The following is a 23,719-nucleotide window of genomic DNA, read 5'->3' on the forward strand; positions in this document are numbered from 1 at the left end:
AAAGCATTTGATACTAAGCCCTGTGAAAGACATGGATATTGAGGCCCTGCTGGTTGACTGTAGTTCATCAGTCTGCTCTGTGGGTCATATGGAGCCTGGCCAGGCTCGTTGATGGACCTTCTTTTGGTCAAGCTGTGATATCTCAGACCTCTGGGAATGAAGGTGTGGTTCTGATTAGTGGAGACTGCAGGCAGCATGACGATCTTTCCCCCCCACTGCTGCCCTGCTCACCCTGGACTCGCCACTGTTTAATAGGAACTATTCATATCTGTCGCTCAGTTTGTGTTAGACTCTTTGTTTTAGGTGTTTACCTTTTGTGCATCTCCTCCAGGGTTGGATGAGCGCAGTGGTTCCAGTTCGTGGGGCCCCGGAGAGCAGAACAGCCCCTCCTTTAATCAGGGACGGGTAAGAGCCTTTTGGGTCTGAACACCCTCACCTTCCTTCGCAGCTTTGAGCTTTGACAAATTAGTCCGACTGTTAAACTGTTCACAAAGGGCACGATGTAAGAACAGTATTGTTGTATGACTCATCCATTTTATGTCTGAGAAAGGGACAAGTAGGGATGAATGTTGGGAAAAACATACCTCCATTTCCTTAGCCAAAAAATCATTCTCACTAATGGGACACCAGGTACAACCTGTCCTGAATGTGCTGGAGCAACATCATGTTAGTACACACTATACACAAGCACAGCAGCACATACAAAAGAACTATGGACCCCTGTCACTTCATTGTGATGGGTTCATTGTATGCTGTACAAAACTATTTTTGGCATTATTCCATCCATTTTTAATTTATAAATAAGTATTTTGCATTTAACTGAACTGTAGTTGGTGAAAAGTTTATCTGTTCACCCCAACAGTTCATTGTGGGTTACCTTTTCCAGTATTTCTCTTTTTTTTTTGTTGTTCCAGGCAAACCGCATCCCCACCTACCCTATATACACCTATATCTACCCTCTGAGTGTCATACACCCCCTTGTTAAGTGCTGTCTACTCCATCCACTGATATTTCAGCTTTATTGTTTGTGATAAAGGTTACCCCCAACAACACTGTTTGGAAATTCTGTCTAATTTTGTGTGGTAGTGTTGAAACAATGAAAGCATTGTGGAAGTGCAGCATGTTGTGCTAACTGTCACCACTTCTGTGTCTCTCTGTCTTTACAGGGCTATGGGGAAGGCTCTCACTATAATGAGCATGATGGACTGTCCTCTTCCCCCTTCCTTACCTCAGGGATTGTTGGTAAGCTATGTTAACTAGATAAGAGGAAGATGGTCTGGTTGATGGGCAACTTTTGAGGTTTTTTTCAAGCTCACAGGCTAGACTGTCATTGCCCCATCTGAGTTAAAGAAGTGTCGCTCAGATAGTTTGCATGCAAACGTAGTAACACGGTGGATGTGAGGCTGTAATTTTAGGGGAGTGTGGGGGGGGATCTATAGTCATGGCAGTCTCAAGTGAGACACAGTGCCAGGAGGCTGTGGCTCAGCAGCCCATGATATTCGGAGGGGGTGGATGGAGGTTAAGGGCACTCAAGCACAAACTCTCCCTCGGGGCAAGGCTCTGGCCTGCAGCTTCTTCCCAGCTGAGCAGGCAGGAGGAGGGGGGCACTTTAATTACCTCTGTGCCATTTATAATGTGGCAATTTGTCATTGATTTCCTCTCACTCCATAAATATAACACATACAATAGGCAGAACTCCATATGCCGACTTTGCTTAACAAAAGTGGATGAAATGCAGAGTAAGGAGGCATTTAGAAATTAATCCAAAATTCAATGTGTCAAATCCTCGTGAGCTGGCACAATGGTCCCATGTTGCAAGTTTTAAATGCCCTTATTAAATCAGTGTGTCAGCTTAAATGTAGAGTGACTTGCTGCAAGTGATGTATGCTTCTAAATCCAATGTTTAGTATGCTTTTCTGTAGGTTTCCTGTCACCTTTTAATTGCCTGATGCCTAGAACAAATTGCATTGAATAAAGTGGATAAAAAAATCCATCCATATCTGTGGACAGTAGTCGTTCATATTCTGTTCTTGGTATGAGCTTTGAAGTGGACATAGGCTCACGTCTCATTGATTGTTTTTTTTCTTGTAGGTAAAAATGAAAGAGTACCTTACTCCTCCTTTGGGACACAGGTAAGGGAAGATACCCATTTGTTTAGTCTTCTGCCTGACCTGCGGCCTAGCATTGTGCTCTTTGATGGAAAATATGTAATTGCACCAACATGTTTCCATTTCAAGTCAGGTTGGCGTCAAATGAAGAAACTGTTTTTCTGTGCTGTCTTGTGCTGTCTTTTCAGTTAAGCTGGTGCCTCTTATCAGTGTCAGTCCTTTCAGCTGGTGAAAGTATTTAACTCACTTCACCGTACATGAAGCGTCTTTAAAATAAAACATTAAGCACTTTCGGAGAGCTTTGATTTGTTAGGTGTTTGTTCCAGTCTGACTCAGCTTTCACCCCCTCTGTTGTGAAGCCAGATTATTTCTGTCCCTGCTGACAGCTGTGTGGATTTCTTTTGGCTCAAATTCTATGTGGTTTCATCCAATAAGCCCCGGAACCAAGGATGTGTGCATACATGTATTCCTGTGTGCTTGTGTGTGTCTTCCCTTTGCACTGACCCTGATCTCCTTGTTTCTGTCTAGCCTGGTTTCCTGCCCAGTGACATGGCAATGCCCAGCCCAGATGCTATGTCACCCTCTGGCCTGAAGTCTGGCTCTCAGTTCTACCCCTCATATCCCAACAACCCCCGTAGGCGGCCCTCAGAGGGGAACATTGGTAAGATATGTTTAGGGGGTTGGGGTCATTACTACATGTTGGTCGATAAGGTATTTTGCCAGATGTGGAATTTGGCAGATTAAAGGATGTTGCAGATTATTATATGATGCAAGAGTAGCAATGGAACATGAATAAGGTTGACAAAGCAAGAATACTTGGGGCCTGCATCTACTCTTTAAAATGAATGAGAAATTTAGCTGGTGTGTTATGTTTTCAGGTCATTCATTGATTGAAATATTCATGCAGTTGAACAAAATTTTTGCAAAGCTAAATATGCCTGTTTTACAGGTATTCAAAAGTTAGAACCGGCAGTGTTATGATTTTAAATTGTTGTAAAATGTGTGCCTAAAGTATTTGAATACACAATCTTGAATTGTTTTCACAATGGCCATAATTTTTTCCTCCCCTCTTTTGCCCTGCAGACACCCAGCCAAAGAAGATAAGGAAAGTTCCCCCTGGCCTGCCCTCTTCTGTGAGTGTCCATTTCTCCTCTCCACACAGTCAACATCGCCCTTCAGCTAACTCCCTCCACTACATACTGAGGGCATGACTCAAAGTTGCTTTAACGCTGCTGTGAATTTTGCCTTCTAGTGATTCATGCCCACAATACTGTCAGAGTTGATCATGCCTAGTGTTTGTGATTATCCTTATGTCATTGATGCCACTTGATTTTAGTGGAAATGCCTTGACTCATGAAACTCCCTCCCTTTATATAACCAATGTGTGCAGTTCCTTGATTTAAGATCCTTAAATCAATCAACCTTTTATAAAGCACAACCTAATAATGTGGTCTCTTCTGCTAATTAAAGATATGTTGCTGAAACGGTGTAACCACTTTCAGCTGGGCACACCTCAGAACCACCCCTCTGTAGAACAAGAAGAGTGCCTGGCTACCCAGCTACCTTGCTTTGGGAGACTGAGGTGGAGATGTTGGATTGCTACACTTGGTGACCTTATATTTATTATTGATGTAACGCCTGACCATGCAGCCAAATATGATGCATTGCAGACTGAAGGAGATTTTTACTGCTCTTGGTGGTGAAAAGAAATCGGAGAGCTGGCATAGTTTGTTCTTGTACAAAACGACTCATACTGTTTCGATTTCCCTTCAACATCGAGCAGAAGAACATCTAATATCAATACAAACATTGCATTTGGTGCAAGTGGGCCTCCCAAGTGGCTCACTCAGCAAGGCAGTCATCTTGAGTGCAGGCAGAGCCCTGTGGCTGAGGTTGGAAACCGTTTGTGTCATCTGCCAGAAGTGACCAGGGACCCAAAGCAATGGAACAATTTGGCTTCATTCCACCAGAGATGGGTAGCCAGGTCGGTCAAGGGTTTCCTTGTTTAACTACTCTCAGGCTCCCTGTAATTCATCATCCCTGCTCAAGTTGCTGGGATGATATCAGTGGAGTAACGCACATCATCCAATCGCACCCTCTTCAATGTGGGGCAATATGTGTCTTGTGCAAAAAAAAAAAAAAAACTAGAACATTGGCTCACAGCGCTTTGCACAGATGAAAAGGAGTCAACCAGTTCGAAATCAACTTGTAAATCATCTTTCACATCAAAGCAGTTTGCCCTTCTATTTCCTTCAGAAGGAAATGTGGCTGCTGTTCACATGTGCTGCAGAGTTGAAAGGAAAAAGGCCAGTGGAAGTTCACTTCAAAGTGAACATGCATATGGGAATACAACCTAATGTCACCACTTAGCTAAAGCTCTCCACTACACATTGACACTGTCACCCTTAAAGTGGCCTTTTCCATCTGTAGGAGATTTTAAAAAAATAGAGCATAATATGTTTTTATAATTAATGCAATTGCTGGTCCCTGTGTCCAAGTACACATATTGTGGAATTACACCTACTGTACAGGTTAGCTGGTATGTTTTGGCATGTTGCATCAGTTTTGAGTTAGTGTTCAATTTTTTTTGTTTTTCAATGCAGTAGAAATCACTTAAGGTGGTTTAAATTTGCTGATTTTCAAATTAAACCAAGCCATGAGGAGTGGGTGCAAATAAATGTCTACTACTCCTATGTGTATGGGACTCTCTTTTCCTCCCTTTGTCAGTGTGACCCAGTTGAGAGATGGTATACTCCCAGATCAATGTCTCTGTCTGAGCTCAGATTAAGAGCTGCTTGCTACTTCTGTCTCGTGGAATCTAGGCTTTAACCTCTTCCTGTAACACCCCCCCCCCCCCCCCCCGCCCCAACACCATCTTTTTTAATCTCTTTATACTTGTGCGCTGTGGCCCAGGCTATTCTGTGTATTAGAAAACCCTGCAGTAATAATCCAGGTGTACTCTGGCTTTTGCCTGTCATTAAAGCCATGTATTATTTGAGAGGTAACTTCAAATGCTTGTTTTTGGCAAGTGGAACTGTTACTAATTTTGGTCAGAATATGGCACATCAGTTACATCATAAATTGACTTTCTCTCTATTTATAACTGTTTGTTGTACCATATAGGATCATTCTTCTACATTTTGATTGCTTTGTGGCCATCCCAACCATATCCAACCTTCTCTTGTTTGTGTGGTTTTACTGAAGGTTACATTGTGTTTTTTTGTGTAGGGTGTATGTTGCACTTATGTATTGAAGCATGTACACACTCACATCACTGTCTAAGGGGATGGCACATTTTGAAATGTGCGCAGTTGTGCCCTGTATGTACCGTCTTTCTTGCAGCTTTATAAAATGGATTTTGTTCTCTTCAGTTCATTCGAGATAACAGTGTGTTGTATGCATCGACATGTAAATGTAATACTCAGAAAAGGAGCAACTACGTCTCTCACGTGTACAACAGTCCCCATCCCCACTCCTGTACTTTTGGCAAACTCAAAAGCCTCCCCCGAAAAGCCTGCTCAGCATTTTAAAATGGAGACTTCTATAGCAGGGGTACCCACGACAGCCCAACCCCGTCCGCTGTGGAACCTCCCCCTTCCATATGCTTAATCTAGGCTTTACTATATTCTCATTCCAATTTCCCACCCTTGTTCTTTGCTCTCATTTTCCTTGCCTCCATCTCCATTAGGTCAGACCCTCTATTTTTTACTCTCTTTCCCCCTCACTGTTGCAACCTCTCTCACCCTGCCTTTCTCTCCCAGCCCTCCCCCCTCAGCCCTCCCCCCTCCACTCTCCCCAACCCCCTCTCCTCAGCCCAGCTGCCTGTGGAGTTGGATGGGGTCCAGGAACGGGCAGATGGCTCTGTAATTAGAAGTGCATCTCTCCATTCCCTTTCCACTTCTCCCTGTTAAATCACATTACAGAAAAAACTCAGTGCTGGATTTGCATTCTCTGCTGCTTCCGCTTCTGTCTCTTCATACATGGAAAACATAGCAATGAGTAATGAAGGTGTATGGACGGGGAACCATAACATGCCTGCCTGCTTCATGGGTCGGTGTCTGAGCATCAGCACGTGGTGAAGGCAGAAGATGGCCACTCCGCTTCTGTCCATAAGCCTCTCAGTTTAGGTTTCAGTTGCGTTGATAGCGTAACATAGCATTGTTCTGGTTTGTAACAGAACTGCAGGCACAAGTGTGCGTCTCTACAGAATTGAGTTTTTTTTTTTCCCACTTTTAACCTGTGTGCGTAGCTGAAAAAGCTTAACTGCAAAGCTCTCTAAAGGCACAGTACAGAAGGGTCACTTTTGGACACTTGCATGTCGGTTGAATGTATCCCCTCTTAGTGGTGAACAATGTCCCCAGGCATTTGGACACTATAGGAGCCAGTGCGTTGAAGAAAATGACATTGCTCATGTGTTTAAGTTTTGGGTTGGCTGGCAGTGGGAGGGCAGCGGTGCTGCTTGCCCCATGTGCGGGGCAGTCCCGGCTGAGCGTGCAGTTGGAGGGGGAGGTGGAGAAGGGGCTGCAGTCAGCAGCCTTGCCGTTTCCCTTGGCTCCAGGGAAGGAGGAAGCGCGTGCTGTGTGATGAGCTTTCCCACAGCGCTGCTCGTTTCTCCTCCATGCCAAGCCTCGGCTGCCCCCTCTGCTTCTCCTCGCTGCTGCCCACTGCGAGGAGCGCAAACACTTCAGTGGAAGTGCATGCCAAATAAATGCTGCTATTTATGTTTGCAAATGATCATCTCAGGCAGTCGCTGTATTCACCTCCCTGCCCTGTCTGTGTTCAGTATTTATGAAGGCTGAAATTGCTTTATTAGAGCTGTATTAGAGGTAGTATCAGCTGAATTTTGTGGTGCCTTTGTCTTTGTATTGAAGTGTGTTGACCGTACACCACTGAGTCACCACGCTGTTATGTTTGGTTCCCGTAGGTCTATGCCTCCACCTCCGGGGAGGAGTTCACCCGCGATGGTGCTGGATACCCTGCGTCCAAGCCAGGGACAGTGTTCCCCGGCTCTTTCTACATGCAAGGTTAGTAACGCCTGCATTTCAACCTGACCTCATTCATTTGAAAGGATGTGCTCACTTCCAATTTAATCATGATCAAGTGTTAATTTAAGAAATTTATTGCAAGTTTTTTGCAACTGAATTGAATTTGGCGCTAAAGAGTGTGAACTGAAACTTAGTTTTTTGTATTTTTTTTTTTTTTTTTTTGCTTAGCTTCAGCTTATTTCTGTCAACCCAAAAATATAACAGTTTTCATTATATAACAATTTTACATTTATTTTATTTTACAAATTTTATCAACCATCAGTAAATCTGTGGATTTATTTTGTTAGAAATGTGAAAGGAGGCAAATGACAAAACCCATATGTTTTACTATTGAGTTTACATTTCACTTAAAAAAATTGAGTCGGTTTGAATTAAGTTAGATTTAATTGAATTTGACATTTTTACCACAATGGGATTGGAATTGTTTCAGCTGGTCCTTAAGTTTCAGAATAGATACTGTGTGTTCAACATGAGAAGCTAGTGCTGAATGAAGAATGAATTAAGTTGAAAGTTGATCTTGTGGATATTCACCATCCTCTCATTGTGTTGCCAGAGCCCTTGCACCCTTCCCCAGACCCCTGGGGCACCTCTGGGCCACTGGGTCAGCCGGGGTACTCTACCATGCTGGGCAACTCCCCTCACATGGGCCAGCCGGGCCCCTTCTCTGCCATCAACCCCCAGGACAGGATGGTAAGACACCACCTTTCACTTTGTTCAAGTGCCTTTTTTCCCTTCTTTTTTGCCATAGCAGAAGACTTTTAAACGTAGACAACTTCAGAACTCGAGAAACCATTTTGACGCCAGTTTAGCTTGGGTGTGTCCTGTGTATTCTTATGTGTTGTGGTCTCTAATGCAGAGTAGGTTAAGTAGAGGGCAGACAAGCGATGATTAGAACAATAATGTTGATGCAGTGATACACATGGATACAAAGCCATAAAAATAGCTCAGCCCACTGCATGGTTGCAATCCAGCTGTTTTCTGTGCCTTTCTCAGTAGCACCAACCCCTGCCTTTGTCCCCACAGAACTACCCCCTCCATGGCAGTGAAGTGAACGGCAGTTTGCCCTCCGGCTTCCACTCCAGTTCAGGGGGATATGGCGTCTCCAATCATACGCCCCCCATCAATGGCACAGATGGCATCATGGGTATGGCGCTTGACATAATACACGCATGCACAACCGTTGAATGTTTTTACCCCAGTATGATTTAATTGGCATCCTGAAATGTACCTTTTTTCTAGGCATGTTCTCCTCAGTCGGACGGGATTTATTATTTAAAGTTAATTTTCCTTGAAGATGTCCGGTTTGATTAGCATTGCTTCAGAGAATTTGTTTCTAAGCATAAAAAAATGAAGACGTACGGTGTACAAGTGCAGCAGTTTAGGTCTTCAAATTTCTCTCCCGTTTAATCTCTTGCAGCCAACCGAGGCACCACAGCAGGGAGCTCAGGAGACGAGATTGGAAAGGCTTTAGCTTCGGTGAGTGGAGCTCTTTCAGAGTGGCGTCTTCAGGCTGTGCCGATTCAAAAGATGAATTTGACTCTGTGGAGTGTTAAGGTTTCCTTGAAATGACAGTTCCATTTACATTTTTGGTACACTTCCTATTACACTGTCCGACAGCAGATTGTCTTTTTTTTTTTCTATAGATCTACCCCTCGGACCACAACAGCAACAACTTCTCCTCCACCCCCTCCACTCCAGTGGGCTCTCCTCAGGGCATTGCAGGTACATTGTGAGCAGAGCCAAGGCCACAGGGGCATTGCAGAGTAGCCTATATTCAAAGTGGAGAGCATGTTAGTCACAGATGCAGCGAACAGTATCCGAACTCTAGCAACGTCATTCACTGCTGAATGGGTGCTGCAAAGGAGGCCGTTCACTAATGCCATGAAACCATGACTCTGAGCGACAAAAGCCTGAGAGTGGCTCTGCAGCTCCATCTGCTGTCCACAAAGAGAACCTACGTGAATTTCACAAATCCATTTAACTAGCCAGTAGCAGTGTCAAGTTAATGCATCACATGACTTGTAATTGAGATTTTTTTTTTGTTTTGTGTTGCTTCACTTACGCACAGTCACAATGACTTCAGTAAAACTACGTCAGCGGAGATGTCTGTAATATCTGATGTGAATGATTCCATGTGTTTTCTCCCCAGCAGCTGCATCTCAGTGGCCCAGACCCTCTGGTCAGGCTGCCTTATCACCCAACTATGAGGGTGGACTGCAAGCACTGGTAAGCTATAACTGGATTTTTTTTTTTTGCCGTTAACTGTCTATATTTGCCAGATACTACAAAATATCCACTATTTTAAATCTCTGATGATTAATGCCTTAGTCCCCTGACATCTGCTGCTGCCCACCTGATTGTGTGTGTGTGTGTGTGTGTGTGTGTCCTTTGCAGCAGAACAAAATGGAGGACCGTTTGGAGGAGGCCATCCATGTGCTGCGCAGTCATGCTGTGGGGCAGGGCCCAAGCATGGGGGGAGCTCACTCGGACATGCATAACCTGCTGAGTGCGGTGTCCTCTGTGCACAATGGAGGCTTGGGGGGGCTGGCACAGGCTTTCTCCAATGCTGGGCTGGCCCTCAGCAACCGTCACCCTGCCATGGTGAGATGAGCGCCCTTTTGTCCCTGTCTGCTGCCCTGTCTCTCCAGCTTGAAACACGGGTTACTTTTGACTTTCGTTGATTTAGTATGTTGAAATACCTCCCTGCTTTGCTGATTTTCTCAGATGGGCAGTCATCATGAGGACTCTGCAGGCCTTCCTCCGAGCAGTGCGCTTCTGCACGGTCACCATGCCTCAGTCCCCGCACAGCCTGGCGGGCAAACTGAGGGCTTCACCAGTGAGTACCTTTCCACCCCCCCACCCCCCCCGCCACTGCCACTGCCACTGCCACTGCCACTGCCACTGCCACTATGGAGTCATCCCATTCCCATCAGGGAACCGAGGATTCCATCTGATTGCCCTGCAGCATACCCTGATGGAATAGATTGACCTTGTGGGTCGTGTTTGGCACAGAACACTACTGTAGAGATGGTATGCACTGATCAGAAGAAGTACATAGAGAAAATGGCTCCACCTGTCTCCACAGGTCTGTCTGGAGGCATGACCCGCTCCACACACTCCTCTAGCAGCTCAGACATCAAGAGAGAGGACAAAGAGGATGAGGAGAACTCCACTGCAGAGAAGTCTGAGGATGAGAAGAAAGATGGAAAGGTGTCCCGCGGCAGGACAAGGTGGGTTCTCCTGAACCCGTCTCACCTGATTGTCTAATGCCACATACACCCACCTCCACAAGCTCCATATGTGCTTAAATCAACTGCACTTTTTCAGTAGCCTTGACATTTCAAAGCATGATAAAAAAAAAACATACAGGATCAAAGAGACAAAAGGAAATTCATGGTCTTAAATCCCTCAAAGGCTGAAAATACCAAACTGCTAGATTGTGGGTATACTAGACAGCCTCTGTTACTATTTTTTTAAACCCAGACATTTTTATTTTACATGGACTTGCCATTGATTCAGGTTACTCATTCCTGTGTTAATGTGTAATATTCTTGGTGGTGGACGGAATGAATGAATGAATGTTTAGCTAATGCTTGTCTCGCCTATTCCTTCACTTAAACCTGCAGTCAAGATGAGGACGATGATGAGGACCTTCCAGCAGAGGTCAAGGTGGAGCGCGAGAAGGAGCGGCGGGTGGCCAATAACGCTCGCGAGAGGCTGCGGGTTCGAGACATCAATGAGGCCTTCAAAGAGCTGGGCCGCATGTGCCAGCTCCACCTCAGCAACGACAAACCTCAGACCAAACTGCTCATCCTCCATCAGGCCGTCAATGTTATACTCAACCTGGAGCAACAAGTGCGAGGTCGGTATCATGGGTCCAATCAGGCAGCCCACCCGTGGTTTTGCTAGTGCCCTTGTTAGCGTAAGTTCATTGAGCATGGTTTGGCAGAAGAATGCACAGAGGTCTTCAGAAGGCCGGTGTCTGTGGTTACTCTATTTGCAGTATGCCTTGCCATTCCTTTGAACTTGTTGCATGGTATAATTTAGTCATTGACAAGTTGAACTGTGTGCTGTCATGTCATTCGCATATTTGGCTCATGCCGGGTTTACTCCTCTCCAAAGAACGCAACCTGAATCCAAAGGCTGCCTGTCTGAAGCGCCGCGAGGAGGAGAAAGTGTCCGGGGTGGTGGGAGACTCCCAGATGCAGCTATCAGGGGGTCACCCTGGCCTTGGTGGGGACGGGCATAATCCTGTCAGCCATATGTAACACCCAGGTAAGTCCTTGCACACACAGTCCCTGCTGAAGAGCTATCATCTACTCATAGGACACAATGTGCCTTTTAGACATCTTGTGTATCTTATTTAAAAACAGACTGATCCACTGTTGCCACTGGAAAAGGCATTACATACAGTTCAACCAAGAGAATAAGGGCAATTTCACACCTGATTTGTTTGTTTGATATGAATGGAAGTGCAGTTTGTAGCAGTATGTGTGAAATGCTGAAAGTAAAACAAACCAGTTCCTCTACAGAGTACTGGTCCCAGACGTTTGAAACCTAACTCGCGTGTTTGTAATTTTGGTCCACCAGTTTTGGACAGTATGAAAGCAAACAGTTTAAAGTTCAGCTGCAAACAAAACACTCAAAAGTACTAAACTTTGCAGACTTCCAATAATAAATGCAGCATTTTTGACATTTTTCCATTTCTACTGCAGTTAACTTGAGAAAGTACCAAATATGAACAGAAAATCAAGGGTACAGCATGTATGGCAACTTTATTCTGAATGTTCTATGAATGATCTAAAGCTTACCCAAACTGAAAAAAGTTTGAAATCTCATCTGATACGAATCAATTTGAAGGAAAATTTAGTTTTCCCTGATTTGAAGTGTAGTGGATTTTATCTGACATGGCTAGAGCTGGGATTGCGTTTGTTGAGATGTGATTAATGTGTGCTTCTTTGATTCCACAGATCCCGTGGAATTTCCTGGGCTCTTGGAAGATGTGGCCTTATGTTATTCTTCCATCATTCTCAGTGTGTGTGTACATATATTGTCTGTATAAACAAGTATAAATACGCATTCACACACCGTACACACATGCGTACTGCCAAAACTGACACAGCCAACTGGCCGCACTCCTGACCATGACTACCAGCGCAAATGTGAAGATTTTTTGTTTTATTTTTTATACATATGTGTTTGGTTCCATGACATTATGGAGCAGTGGAAGAGTAGTGTCCAACAGCAAATGGACCTTTTACACTGCTGAGAATGTTGCTCAGTGGAAAAGAAACCTAACAAACTAGGAAATTAAATCACAAGGATTTGTGCCTAATTGTTACATGTTTTATATGAGACATTTAAACAAATTGCTCACATGTTTGGAACAAAATTTGTTTTGGAATTGCTCATATATGAGTAATAGATTTTTTTTTTTGAAGTTCAAAGTTAGTTTGTCATTCCCAACTGAATGGTACAGTCTTACACACAGCACAGAAAAAAAAATCTGTTCCCCAGTATCAGTGGTGAAGTCAAGATCTGAACTCACCACCCAAGTGAGCTGGAGGGCTTTTCCTAGCTCTCTGCACAAAAGGAGGCAAGGACTTAAGGGACACACATCAGACTGGATCTCATGTTTTCAGCATTGCTGAAACTGATTTTAGAAAGTTGTTCTTCCACTCCGCAGACAAAGGGAAAATGTGGAGAGACTACAGTATTGCCCCTCACATACTTGTTCAAGTGGGACACACCGCTCTTGAGACTGTCTGATATAAAGGAGAAAAAGTGCTGTTTTAAAGCACTCATTTATGTAACGGGAGTTCCCTAGTTCCACTGACCTTTTCCTTTCATGCCCAACCTGACAGGATACTTAAGGCTTGACGGTAGGAACAGACAGAAGCTTCATGAATGCCTGTGGATCCACCCATCTGTCAATAATGGAGTTCCCTTCATTATGACATGCACAGTGTTCTCCTTTATGGGACTCTGCTGGGCGTCTTGTCTGCGCCGAATACCTGCACCCTTGTGCCAACATGCATGCTTTTATACGCTTCCCTGAGCGCAAGCCAAGAATACTTAACAGAAAGTAAGATTTTAAGAAGAGAGGATTTTTTTTCTGCTGCACAAGGACTCCTGAGTGAATAAACTTTGGGCAATCATCTAAGACCCCACCTGTGTTCCTCCCTTCGTAGAACCGTCTTGCTTTCCACTACGTTCCACAGAATCACATATTCAAGACGTGTTTTGGATCTAAGAATCGAGTTGAAAATCATTGGAAGATGGCCTCTGAACCACAAACCTCTCTCCCTCCATGATGCTGTGTATGGAATGGTGTTCAGTGCTGTTTTCCTTGCTGTGCTAGACTGGGCCTCCTGTTCATGTGTTAACATGCTGCATTCACACGTCTTCACATTGACACTAAGCAGGAGTTGAAACAAAGTCCAGTTCATGTATACATGAAAGTAGGGGTGTTCCTTTATGTAATATGAGCAAAATGAAATATATATTTTTATTAGAGTATCCATTGTAGATTTGTAGATGAAGTAGTTGCGAGTTTAAGTGTATTTTAGAAGGGAGAAAGCAGAGAATTGGATAAAATGGCTGTTAATGAATTTAATTTCCCTCTAATTGGACAGTCATCTTTAAGTGAAGAAAAAGCATTATGGATTTTTCCTTTTCAAAGGCTGTTTGAAAGGGTGGGGGGATTATGGGAAGGGCAGAGGGCTTTGGCAGGGTTTTAGAAATAGTATAAAGGTTAATACAACTTGTGTTAAAGCCGACTGCCACTTGTAAAATACAGTGTAAAATATATCTGGTTATCAAATGGACTTTGGCACTCAGTGGTTGAAGTTGAACTCATAATTCTCCCTTTCTCATCATGTGTAAATATGGGTGGTGGTCCAGTGATCCAGCCCTCTCATGGATATCAGGAAATTCTACATTGTGATGAATTAAAGTGGGGAAAATTTATCTTTGTTACCCAGATTGTAATTTCCTTTAAATGGGAAGGGATGATGTCATAACCCATAGTGAGCCATCTTGTTTCCAAGATGAGTGTTCTTAAAGAGTGCTGAAATAGCATCTAAAGGCAACATGTTTGCCATCAGGCTTTGAGACTGTATGTCATTCCCAATGGTTATTATGCAACCCTTCGAATGTACAGTTCAAATAGTGCTTTCATTTTCAGACATGTTCACTGGGCTGTAAGCAGCCATACTGTTCTTTTCAGTTAACAATGTTATAGTTAATCTGTCTGCATCCCTCAAAGTAGCAAATAAACATCTGTGTGACTACAGTATCAGTGCATTTTTGGGAGGGAAGCCTAACGAATGAGAGAGTTTGACTTAAACTGGAGTCCATGACCTGTCTGAAGGTGAGGCATACACAGTAGGAGGTCGCCACAGGAGTGTGCTTTGTTCATTTCTTGGTAGTAACGTCTTGGAGAGCTCTGAAAGTGTTCAAGTTAATTTTTTATTTTTTAAAAATAAAAATCAATCATGTGGCCTTTTCATTCTCAAGACTTCAAATGTCATGATGGGAAAGTGATACCTTATCAGTGCCTGAACATTTTTTCAGTTAATTCTTTATTTCAGGTGTTTTCAAAAGCATAATGTCATGTATTGCTGAGATGTGCGGTACACCTAGAGTGTTTTTCTTTAATTTAATGTGGCTTTATAAAAGGAAACTATTACAAGAAGGAAATGGGAATAGGGGAAAAATTGGCATTTTTCCTGTCCATTCATTATGATGGAATATACAACGTTCATGAGGAAAAAAGAGCAAAATGTTACTTGTTTTGTAGATCTTTTTTAATTTTCTTATTATTAAACTGGATTCGACCATTTCTCCAAGCTACTGTTCAGGTAGCATTATGGAGTATGTTTGTCAAGTCCTTCTTTTTTTTGTTGTTTTCTTCCTTGTGTGTTTGATAGCCACTTGACTGGTGTTGCTAGCTGGCCAGGAAGCTTGCAACACAACTGGGTTCAAAGAGACGCTTGTTTCTGTCTGTAGTTCTGTTTTCCGTCCCCTCAATTCCCCCTCATTCACAAGTTTCCAGCCACGGAGGGGGCTCAGCATGTGGAGCTTTTTGCATTAGACATGTAAACCTGTGGAACAGACTGCAGTCATTAATCATAATCATATCTACAGATTTTTATAGATGTATTTTAATATTAGACATCCTTATAAACATGCCTTGATTTGGCCCATATTCAGATTTTCTCTTGTCTGGCCCAAAACCCATGGCTAAAGGTGTTTTGTATGAACCCGTCATGTGGGAAAGCTGTAAATTTCACCATTCATGCCAATCCCCCATTTCTCAGACAAATTTTGTCTTAGGAAATTTCGGAAAGTGTGCCGCTCTTCAGTGGCTGACACCGACTGCTTGTGAAATATTTGATCTTCCCCCCCCCCCCTCCAAGAACAGATATTCAGATTTGTTTTATTGCCTGTCCAGGTAAACCATCAGCATGCTTATTATCATTGCAGATGTGCAGGCATGTACCGTAGAGCATGGTAGGTTGCTGGACAGGGAGTAGAATCAATGGAATGTCTGCCTTATGTCTTACACCCTTCCTTAGCACAGACACTTGACAGAACCTGGCGTCTCACACTTACAATGGGGACACAAACCAGCCTGCTGTTGTGTTCTTAGAGTGCCTCCAGTCCCAGTCTATTTTTTTTATATATATAAAGTAGCTATTGAGAACTGTCCTGTATATAACAGTAATGTAGCAATAAATGTGCCATTTTTAATAACAGAAGTATACCTTTTTTCAATGTCTGTCTTTTGGAACTTGTATACTTAAAAATAAAGTAATAAAGGTTTTACCATAACTTGAAACACAGATGTCTCTTTTTTTAAAATGCCTCTGAACCTTGTGATGATGCAGGTTCCAGATGGTGAGTTAATGACAAGTTTGTGGGCATTGTTTTTAACAGCTTAAAGTAACTTGCAGCTGCTGCCAGTACAAATTTATGCTGCTATAGCTCACAGTTTTGGAGTAACGGCGCGACTGACAGTCACTGTCTCAAAGTTCTTATAGTTCTTTTTAATGGTGATTATCCTTTGTCATTGAACTGATCCTAGTGGCCCCACACTAAACTACATCCTCATACCAAGGTACATTTGCAATATAGACCCCTAAAACACCTTGTGTTTTTTCATTAAGCTTTCCTTTTCCTTCCAAATGAGAGTACAAGCTTTGATCCCTAAATTAGGGTGCGTGACAGTGATTTGGGAAAAAAAAAGAGTAGTGTAGATTGCAGGTGTATTAAGGCAATCAAATAGCACATCAGCTCCAAGTAGTATTGGAGAGCTTTGATCAATCAAAAACCTTATGTAGACAACCACATGGTTTTAAGGACTAAACCTTGTTTTAGGGGAGGAACAACGAAAAATAGTTTTCTGTTAGTTTCTCTCAACTACAAATAGTTTTCTTCAGTGCTGAGTTGCAAATGTCCCTTCTGCTTATTGTAAAAGAGGGATTATTGACAACATACTGTGACCCAGTGATAGATTTGTCACCATGGAAGGGTGTTAAAATAATTTTAACACAACAGATGTGGTTTCCTTGGTGAATTCTCCAAGACTTTTGTGTTGAAACGCAACTTAAAATGGATGGTGCAACCATTGAAACAGACACATGCCAACTCCCTGTTGAGCCTGATCAATATTTCCTTCCTATTCAGTTGGGCAGCTAAGCTGCTTATTGGCAGCACACTATCAGGGAAAGACAAAAGAGCAGTCAGGTCCAGGCAAGGGTCATCACACAGTTTGGATACACACACAGGCCAAGAGTCAAAGCAGGTATTTGGACAAAAAAAAGATCTTTCACGGGTGGGCAATTGGAACTCAAAACAACATTTTTCCACACAGCTAGGTCTCCTCAACTCTTCACAGCATACACACATGCAGGCTTCTTTTGTGTGCCCCTGACAAGCAGCTAACCCATGCCAGGTGCATTCAACAAGGGGCAATACTAAAACTAAGAGGGGTTGGAACCACCTCTGGTGAAGATACTTTCCCCACTAACCACTCACCTTACAATACATAAAGTTAAGTTTTTTCAATTTGTGTAATTTTATTGTGTACAGATGTATGCGAGTGCTGTTATAATAACAAAAAATGCATTCACCAGTCTAATAGAATGCGCTTTCATGCAAATTTATCTGGTAATATAAATGATATAGCTTTATTTCTACAAAGTACTGCAGAAAACAATACAATATGAACTTGTTATTTGCACCTTCAGGATAGATAACAACAACTGTACGGGACTGATAATGGTTGCAGGGGACCCTCATTGTGAGTAAGGCAGTGTGTTTACGTGGATCACCTTGAAGATGTTGAGAGCACAAGCCAGCAATAATCATTACAACAATTACTTTTATTTAATAATTAATGATTATATGATAATCAAAATAGCATGTTAATTTGAATTCTGAAATATTAGGACAGATGAAGATATTATTATTTCTGCAATATTATTTGTGCAAATATAGTTTTTTGTGTAAAAATGTATGCTTTTCCTCTTATCATCTTACCAAGTGGCCTGTTTGGTTGTCAGTTATATGTTTGCAGTGAATGCTTGATGACCAGTTCCAGAACATTATTTACTTACATTATATTCTTTTTTTCTCTCAACATAGGTTGGTGACACAATGAATCAAACACTGACTTTGATATCTCAAACTTTGAATTCTGCTCAGTGATAATGTTTTAAATGATAAAGTTTTAAATGTTTCAAAGTGTAGCATGAAGCCATATTTTCATATACCGAAAAATACATCTCGTTGTCTCATTTATCTCGGAGATGTTTGCTTTTGTTTGCCCTGCAATCCTTACTGTTTGCAGCTTTATTATTATTATTATTATTATTATTATTATTATTATCATTAGTAGTAGTAGTATAGTTTGTATGGTGTCCTTATTGAGAGTGAACAAAGAGATAGTTGAAATCTCATTGGAGAGATTAAGAACATAAAACATTTACACAGCTACTTGAATCCAAGCAGAGACAGGACATCATAATGTTGCTGAAAAAGAAGAAGCTATTCTTATGCAATAACCCCATATGTAATGTATTGGGAAAAAAATTATGTCTACATTTTAGACAACAATTCTTGACAGATTCTCATTTTTAAAAATGAAGTCACTCATTGGATAGCTTTCATGCCGTTGCCTCCTGTGTTCCAGCAGCCTGTACTTGTCTGCAGTGTGGACACTCTGGATGGATGTATGCAGCATCTGCAATTCTGTCATCTGTGGGAATACTGAAAAACATTTGGTTTGTATATTTTAGGAAGCATCTGTGGGTGGCTGTGTAAAGTATTTGCATTTACATTTATTCATTTGGCAGATGCTTTTATCCAAAGCGACTTACAAGTGAGGTATAATACAACACCAGTGAAAAACCATACAGAGTCAACAATAATAGAAGCACTGCATGACCAGGTTTCAATGGTTGGCCAGGCAAGGTACAAACTAGCAGGTAAAGCTAACGAGTGCATTAAATCATTACATTACACTTTTTCTTTAATTAAATTTTATTTTATAATTTAGTAGGAGACAGTTCCTTCGGGGGGTAGTGTTTCAGATGCTCAGGTGAGAGTGGAAGAACTGTGTCTTCAGATGTTTCTTGAAGACAGACAGGGACTCAGCAGAATGGATGAAGTGTGGAAGTTCATTTCACCATTAGGGGACAACGGCGGAGAAAGTCCTGGATAGTGATTTTACGCAGCGATGCGACGGGACCACCAGGCGCTGTTCGGTGGTAGAGCGTAGCGGTCAGGTAGGTAGGTGCAGTTTTGTTGGTCACTCTGTATGCAAGCATCAAGGCTTTGAACTTGATACAGGCAGCTACAGGGAGCCAGTGGAGTGAGACCACGAGAGGTGTAACATGAGCCCTTTTTGGATGAAACCTTTTTGAAAACCAGATGTGCAGCCGCATTCTGTATCAACTGCAGAGGTTTAATAGTGCATGCAGGTACGCCAGCCAAGAGAGCATTGCAGTAGTCCAGTCTTGAGATGACCAGTGCCTGGACAAGGAGCTGCGCAGCATACTCAGAGAGGTAAGGCCTGATTTTCCTGATGTTGTACAGCGTGAATATGCATGATCTGGTAGTCATAGCAATGTGGTCGGTAAATTTTAGCTCGTCATCAATCACTAACCCCAGGTTCCTTGCAGACCTGGAAGGAGTTAGTGTCGTTAAGCCTAGCTGAATGGTGATGTGGTGCTGGATCGATGGGCTGGCTGGAATGACTAGGAGCTCAGTCTTGCATATGTTGAGTTGAAGGTGGCGCTCTTTCATCCAGGCTGAGATGTCTGAGAGACAGGCAGAGATCTGTGCTGAGACCGTGAGTTCATCAGGTTGTAACGAGAGGTAGAGCTGGGTGTCATTGGCATAGCAGTGGTAGGAGAAGCCAGGCGCCTGGATGACCAGACCCAGTGCAGTTGTGTATAGAGAGAAGAGGAGGGGGCCAAGTACCAATCCCTGAGGTACCCCAGTGGTTAGCTGGGACTTAGACTCCCCACCCCTCCAGGATACCTTGAAGGATCTGTCTGTGTTTAAACATTTAACACATTTCATTGAAGCATGTAATAGTCATATTGTGCATGTTGTTGATCTCGGGTATTACTGACTGTCCCATCAATACATTGGCTTTGTATTACAACACAAGTGTATACAGTGTAAAAATTGCCTTTTGGTACACTTCATAGCAGTATTAACTGTAAAAAAAATCTATCACCACAGTACACAGTCTCTCAGTATATCTAAAACATATTCTAATACATTCATTAACTAGTTACAACAAAAAACGGCACCCATCTAGTCTGGCACACCTTATTTTATTGTAATCACACAAATTAAACACTGTTATTAAACATTCTCCAAGCATTTGAGTGGTTCATGAGGTGTAGCACATACCACACATGGGATAAGACATGTAATTGTCACTGAATAAATAGTGATAGTGATAGTTTCAGAACAAGCTGAGCACATTCCTTTAAAATGAGAAATCTGACTGTAACACCTGTACTGTCAAAATGGGACAGAAAACTTGCTAGCATGCTATAAATTACGTGAGTATGATCAAATCAGGTGCTAACTTGCAAGGGCATGGTGCATTTGCAGATTTGAAATGCTAATGAAAAGTCACCTGAAGAGTGAGGTTAAGTTCCTTCTCACAGCAATGTCCAACAAATTTTTCAGGGTGGATCTTATTAACACCAACACAATTTACACTTCAACAAGTTTGCTGATCATCAAAAGACATATGTTTTTGAAGCTACAACTGGTGTATCACTACAAAAAAAGGAAAAAAGTTGAGCACTCATGCATAAATCGATAAATACAAATACTATTCTTTGTAAACCTGTAGAAACCTTTTACACTTGTAAAACAGGTCTGTTTTTAAAGTTATTTCTATTTGAATGAAGCCATGTTACTCTAAACTTTTTTAGTCCCAATACTTCACTGAGGACTGTTTCTTGCACTAAACAGGGAGCCAAATTACACAAAAAGGTCTAATGAACATTCCATGAGTTTGCTTTGGAACCAATCTTGTTCAGTTTGCATGAGTTGATGTGGCCCAATTTGTGTAGTTTAACGTTTTATATCATTACCAATAATTTAATGTAGCGTTTTTTATTGTTGTAGCACTGCTGACATTTCCTGAGAATAAAAATGAAAAACCATTAGGAGATTTGTCTGCTATCGGGGCAATATAATGCGCTTTGCATGTCAGACAAGGTGTGACTTGAAGAATAAAACGAATATTGTTATTTTGAGGTGTGCTACACCTTTAAGACTGCTTTACGGTCGTCTTGAATTTTAGACACTGCGTAGATTCTGCGCAGATTCACTCGTCTCCTATACTGTGTGGATAAGATAAACTGATTGCAACGAACATTGATACCTGAAGGGTTCAGGATCTTGGAATAGCACGCCACCCTTAACCCCTACAATGGTTACGGTTACTAACGGATTATATTTTAATCAATTTTTCGTAGAGGCTGCTTGGACTCGCCGCCCTTTAAACAATCTCATCCTATTGACGGAGCGCACTGTTTAGGGATCCACATACTATAAAGATTAGTGAATCCGTGCAGCATCTGCGCAGTATTGATAAAGAAGGCAATACCTTTGATAAACGGAGGTAAGTACTTTCATGATGCGTGATAGTAAATACATCACATGTCCTGATCTGCCATGTGTAAAGAAGCGTTTGTTTTATTTCAGGCGTATAATTCACGTGCTTAAGTTCTTGTTCACTCAAAACTACATCTGAACGCTATATAAAAGAAAAAAAATCCAGTAGCGCTATTTAATTATTTCATTCTGGCGCTCCGGGCAACTTTGGGTCCTAGCACAGACATCTAGGCCTCGCGCATAGAGGAAGGTCAGATTGGAAAATGCTAACCAAGTTGATTGGACCCAAGTACATTTCGATCCTTAGGACGTGGTAAGGGGCAAATAGGGCAAGATTCGGTGTCCACCTCATTTTACTTACAAACTTAATTTTGTTTTCAAGTTTCACAGGTTACCAGTTTTGTTGGCCATAGATGTCCTTTTCGAGCTTAATGTCGCAGAATGTTGCTAACGATCAGTTTTGGTAGCAAACATTTACTAATGATCTTTTGTCACATTTAATAGGGGTAACTGAGTTCACTAATATTTAACTGTCTATGTACTGTACCTTAACTGTGAAATGATGAAATATTTCAAAAATGTAATCATAAAAATCATACTTGACCATGAGACGTAGCTCGGTAGTCTGTTTAGTTAGCTAGCTAGTCCAGCTGTCTATCGTTATATTACTTACATCTAAATACTACTCTGTCCAGCTAGGTAACATTAGCTAGCTCGCTAGTCATTTCATTTTGATTTTGGTGACGGTGAGTTTTACGCGACTGATGAGTTGTCTGACTTGTTCAAGGTTGAATGTAGTTGTTATGTACAATAGCTACCAAGCTAGTTAGATAGCCAACGTCGGACGTGGTTCACGTTTGACAGGGAACATGCTAGTTGGCAACACATTTTGTGGTAAACAAGACATCCACGTAACGTTGCTGTGTCACTACGCTTTCATGCCTGTTCTTTTCTGCTTAACTTAGTTAATATTGTGTGCTTATTTGTTTTTTAATCTTTGTACCACAAGTTCAGCCATTAGTTTTATTGAGAAAACGCAACGCCTGCTGTCAGGAAATACCTGTGCGATAAAGTATATTTTTCTTTTCCTGGGGAACTTCATAAAATGTGACACAAACAGTTTGGCGAGAATGTTCACGTTTGGTCGCGGAAGTCGATTGTATTGGTTCAATTTGTTGCAATCTGACCTTCACCTTTTTTATCAAAGCATTTTAAAGACATTTTTAAAGGGACAAAAACCTGTAAACCTGATGCTGTTGAGGTATGGTTACAATTTTACCCAACTGGTGTAATTACACTGTATTGGGAACACACTGGACAGAAGTAGCCCAATGTCTGTGAATTTTAATGTTCCCCTGTCTCTCCTTTTTGTCAAGGGTTCCTACGATGGCTTGCTGGGGAGCAGTAGGTGGAGTGGCACTGGTCCACTTCACAGACTGGAGGCTGATTCTTGATTATGTGCCCTATGTCAATGGCAAATTCAAGAAGGATGAGTAACTGCTCATTGTGATGCTGTGGCATGGTACGTGGAGTGCAGGAAGTGTTCCATGTGTCTGTCCAAATTATAATGTATTAATATGAACATAATGTTGACAGATTATGGGATGTTGTGATGGGAGCACTGTGAGAGGCCAGATAATCCCACTGTGTTATGTTGACCAATGTGCTGACAATGTGTCTTTCTCCAGGATGGTGACGTGTGGATGGGCAGGTCCTGCGTTGGCTGATATGTGGCGCTCGGACACTGCAACCTGAGGGCTTGACTTGTCATGTTTGATATTTTTCCTCTGTATTTTGCTATTTATATGAATAAACATTTATTCTTCTTACAGAATCTGTCAAATCTTTCAGTTTGCACACTGACAACTGACAGTTTGTCTAAGAAACACCTGATGCATAAAATGAACTGTTGAAAATGATGAATTTAATGAGATGGCCAATCTACCCTGCTAAATCATCCTGCTCTGAGCAAACACTGGCTTATTAAATATCCATTTTTAACTCAGTTTGATTCCCACTCTGAACATGGTGTCATACAGTTCAAGCCCTCAAGAATGTAATGGCTGCCAACTGTAAATCAAATATGAATAAATATATTATATATTCTATAATATTTTCATAGCAAAATAAACACATACTTGTTAAAACCAATCCTGTGCAATGCTTTATGTTATCAACTGTCTCACTGGAAGGCACATGAGTGAATATGTGGCCTACTCATTCTGTATATACAGGCATTTGTATTAGTGAAGAAATGCATTGTAAATATGCCATTCTCTGGTTTACACAAAAATGGAAAGGACAGGCAGCATTTATCTGTAATTGCAATTTGACACCAGTTCGGATCTGTCCCGCAGATTCTAAAGGTCATTAGTCTCGTGTAGGGGTGCAGATCTTTTCCATGATATTATG

The 23,719-nt window shown here is 42.0% G+C and overlaps 2 protein-coding genes across 7 annotated transcripts in view; both read left to right on the forward strand.

Moving 5' to 3' along the window:
• Nucleotides 1-15,894, forward strand: part of tcf3b (transcription factor 3b) — a 37,503-nt gene extending 21,609 nt beyond the window's left edge. For 2 of the 6 annotated variants that reach the window (XM_036521060.1, XM_036521064.1), the window contains exons 3-19: nucleotides 332-405; nucleotides 1,167-1,242; nucleotides 2,092-2,132; nucleotides 2,637-2,769; nucleotides 3,192-3,241; nucleotides 7,033-7,132; nucleotides 7,707-7,843; nucleotides 8,177-8,297; nucleotides 8,571-8,629; nucleotides 8,797-8,875; nucleotides 9,306-9,379; nucleotides 9,548-9,754; nucleotides 9,878-9,989; nucleotides 10,239-10,383; nucleotides 10,780-11,015; nucleotides 11,276-11,428; nucleotides 12,124-15,894. In XM_036521060.1, coding sequence (XP_036376953.1) covers nucleotides 332-405; nucleotides 1,167-1,242; nucleotides 2,092-2,132; nucleotides 2,637-2,769; nucleotides 3,192-3,241; nucleotides 7,033-7,132; nucleotides 7,707-7,843; nucleotides 8,177-8,297; nucleotides 8,571-8,629; nucleotides 8,797-8,875; nucleotides 9,306-9,379; nucleotides 9,548-9,754; nucleotides 9,878-9,989; nucleotides 10,239-10,383; nucleotides 10,780-11,015; nucleotides 11,276-11,421 — 1,790 coding nt within the window. In that variant the 3' untranslated portion in view covers nucleotides 11,422-11,428; nucleotides 12,124-15,894. Of the gene's footprint in view, nucleotides 1-331; nucleotides 406-1,166; nucleotides 1,243-2,091; nucleotides 2,133-2,636; nucleotides 2,770-3,191; nucleotides 3,242-7,032; nucleotides 7,133-7,706; nucleotides 7,844-8,176; nucleotides 8,298-8,570; nucleotides 8,630-8,796; nucleotides 8,876-9,302; nucleotides 9,380-9,547; nucleotides 9,755-9,877; nucleotides 9,990-10,238; nucleotides 10,384-10,779; nucleotides 11,016-11,275; nucleotides 11,429-12,123 lie in introns of all 6 variants that reach the window. The other 4 variants (XM_036521058.1, XM_036521062.1, XM_036521061.1 and 1 more) reach the window with 3 other exon arrangements.
• A 5,439-nt stretch (nucleotides 15,895-21,333) lies between these two features.
• LOC118773218 (cytochrome b-c1 complex subunit 10-like) lies at nucleotides 21,334-23,357 on the forward strand. Its single transcript, XM_036522058.1, has 3 exons — nucleotides 21,334-21,620; nucleotides 22,684-22,829; nucleotides 22,996-23,357. The coding sequence occupies exons 1-2, from the start codon at nucleotides 21,571-21,573 to the stop codon at nucleotides 22,802-22,804; spliced, it is 171 nt and encodes a 56-aa protein (XP_036377951.1). The 5' UTR covers nucleotides 21,334-21,570; the 3' UTR covers nucleotides 22,805-22,829; nucleotides 22,996-23,357.
• The last annotated feature ends 362 nt before the right edge of the window (nucleotides 23,358-23,719 follow it).

Source organism: Megalops cyprinoides, chromosome 2 (genome assembly GCF_013368585.1).
Source record: "Megalops cyprinoides isolate fMegCyp1 chromosome 2, fMegCyp1.pri, whole genome shotgun sequence".
Classification (NCBI taxonomy): domain Eukaryota; kingdom Metazoa; phylum Chordata; class Actinopteri; order Elopiformes; family Megalopidae; genus Megalops; species Megalops cyprinoides.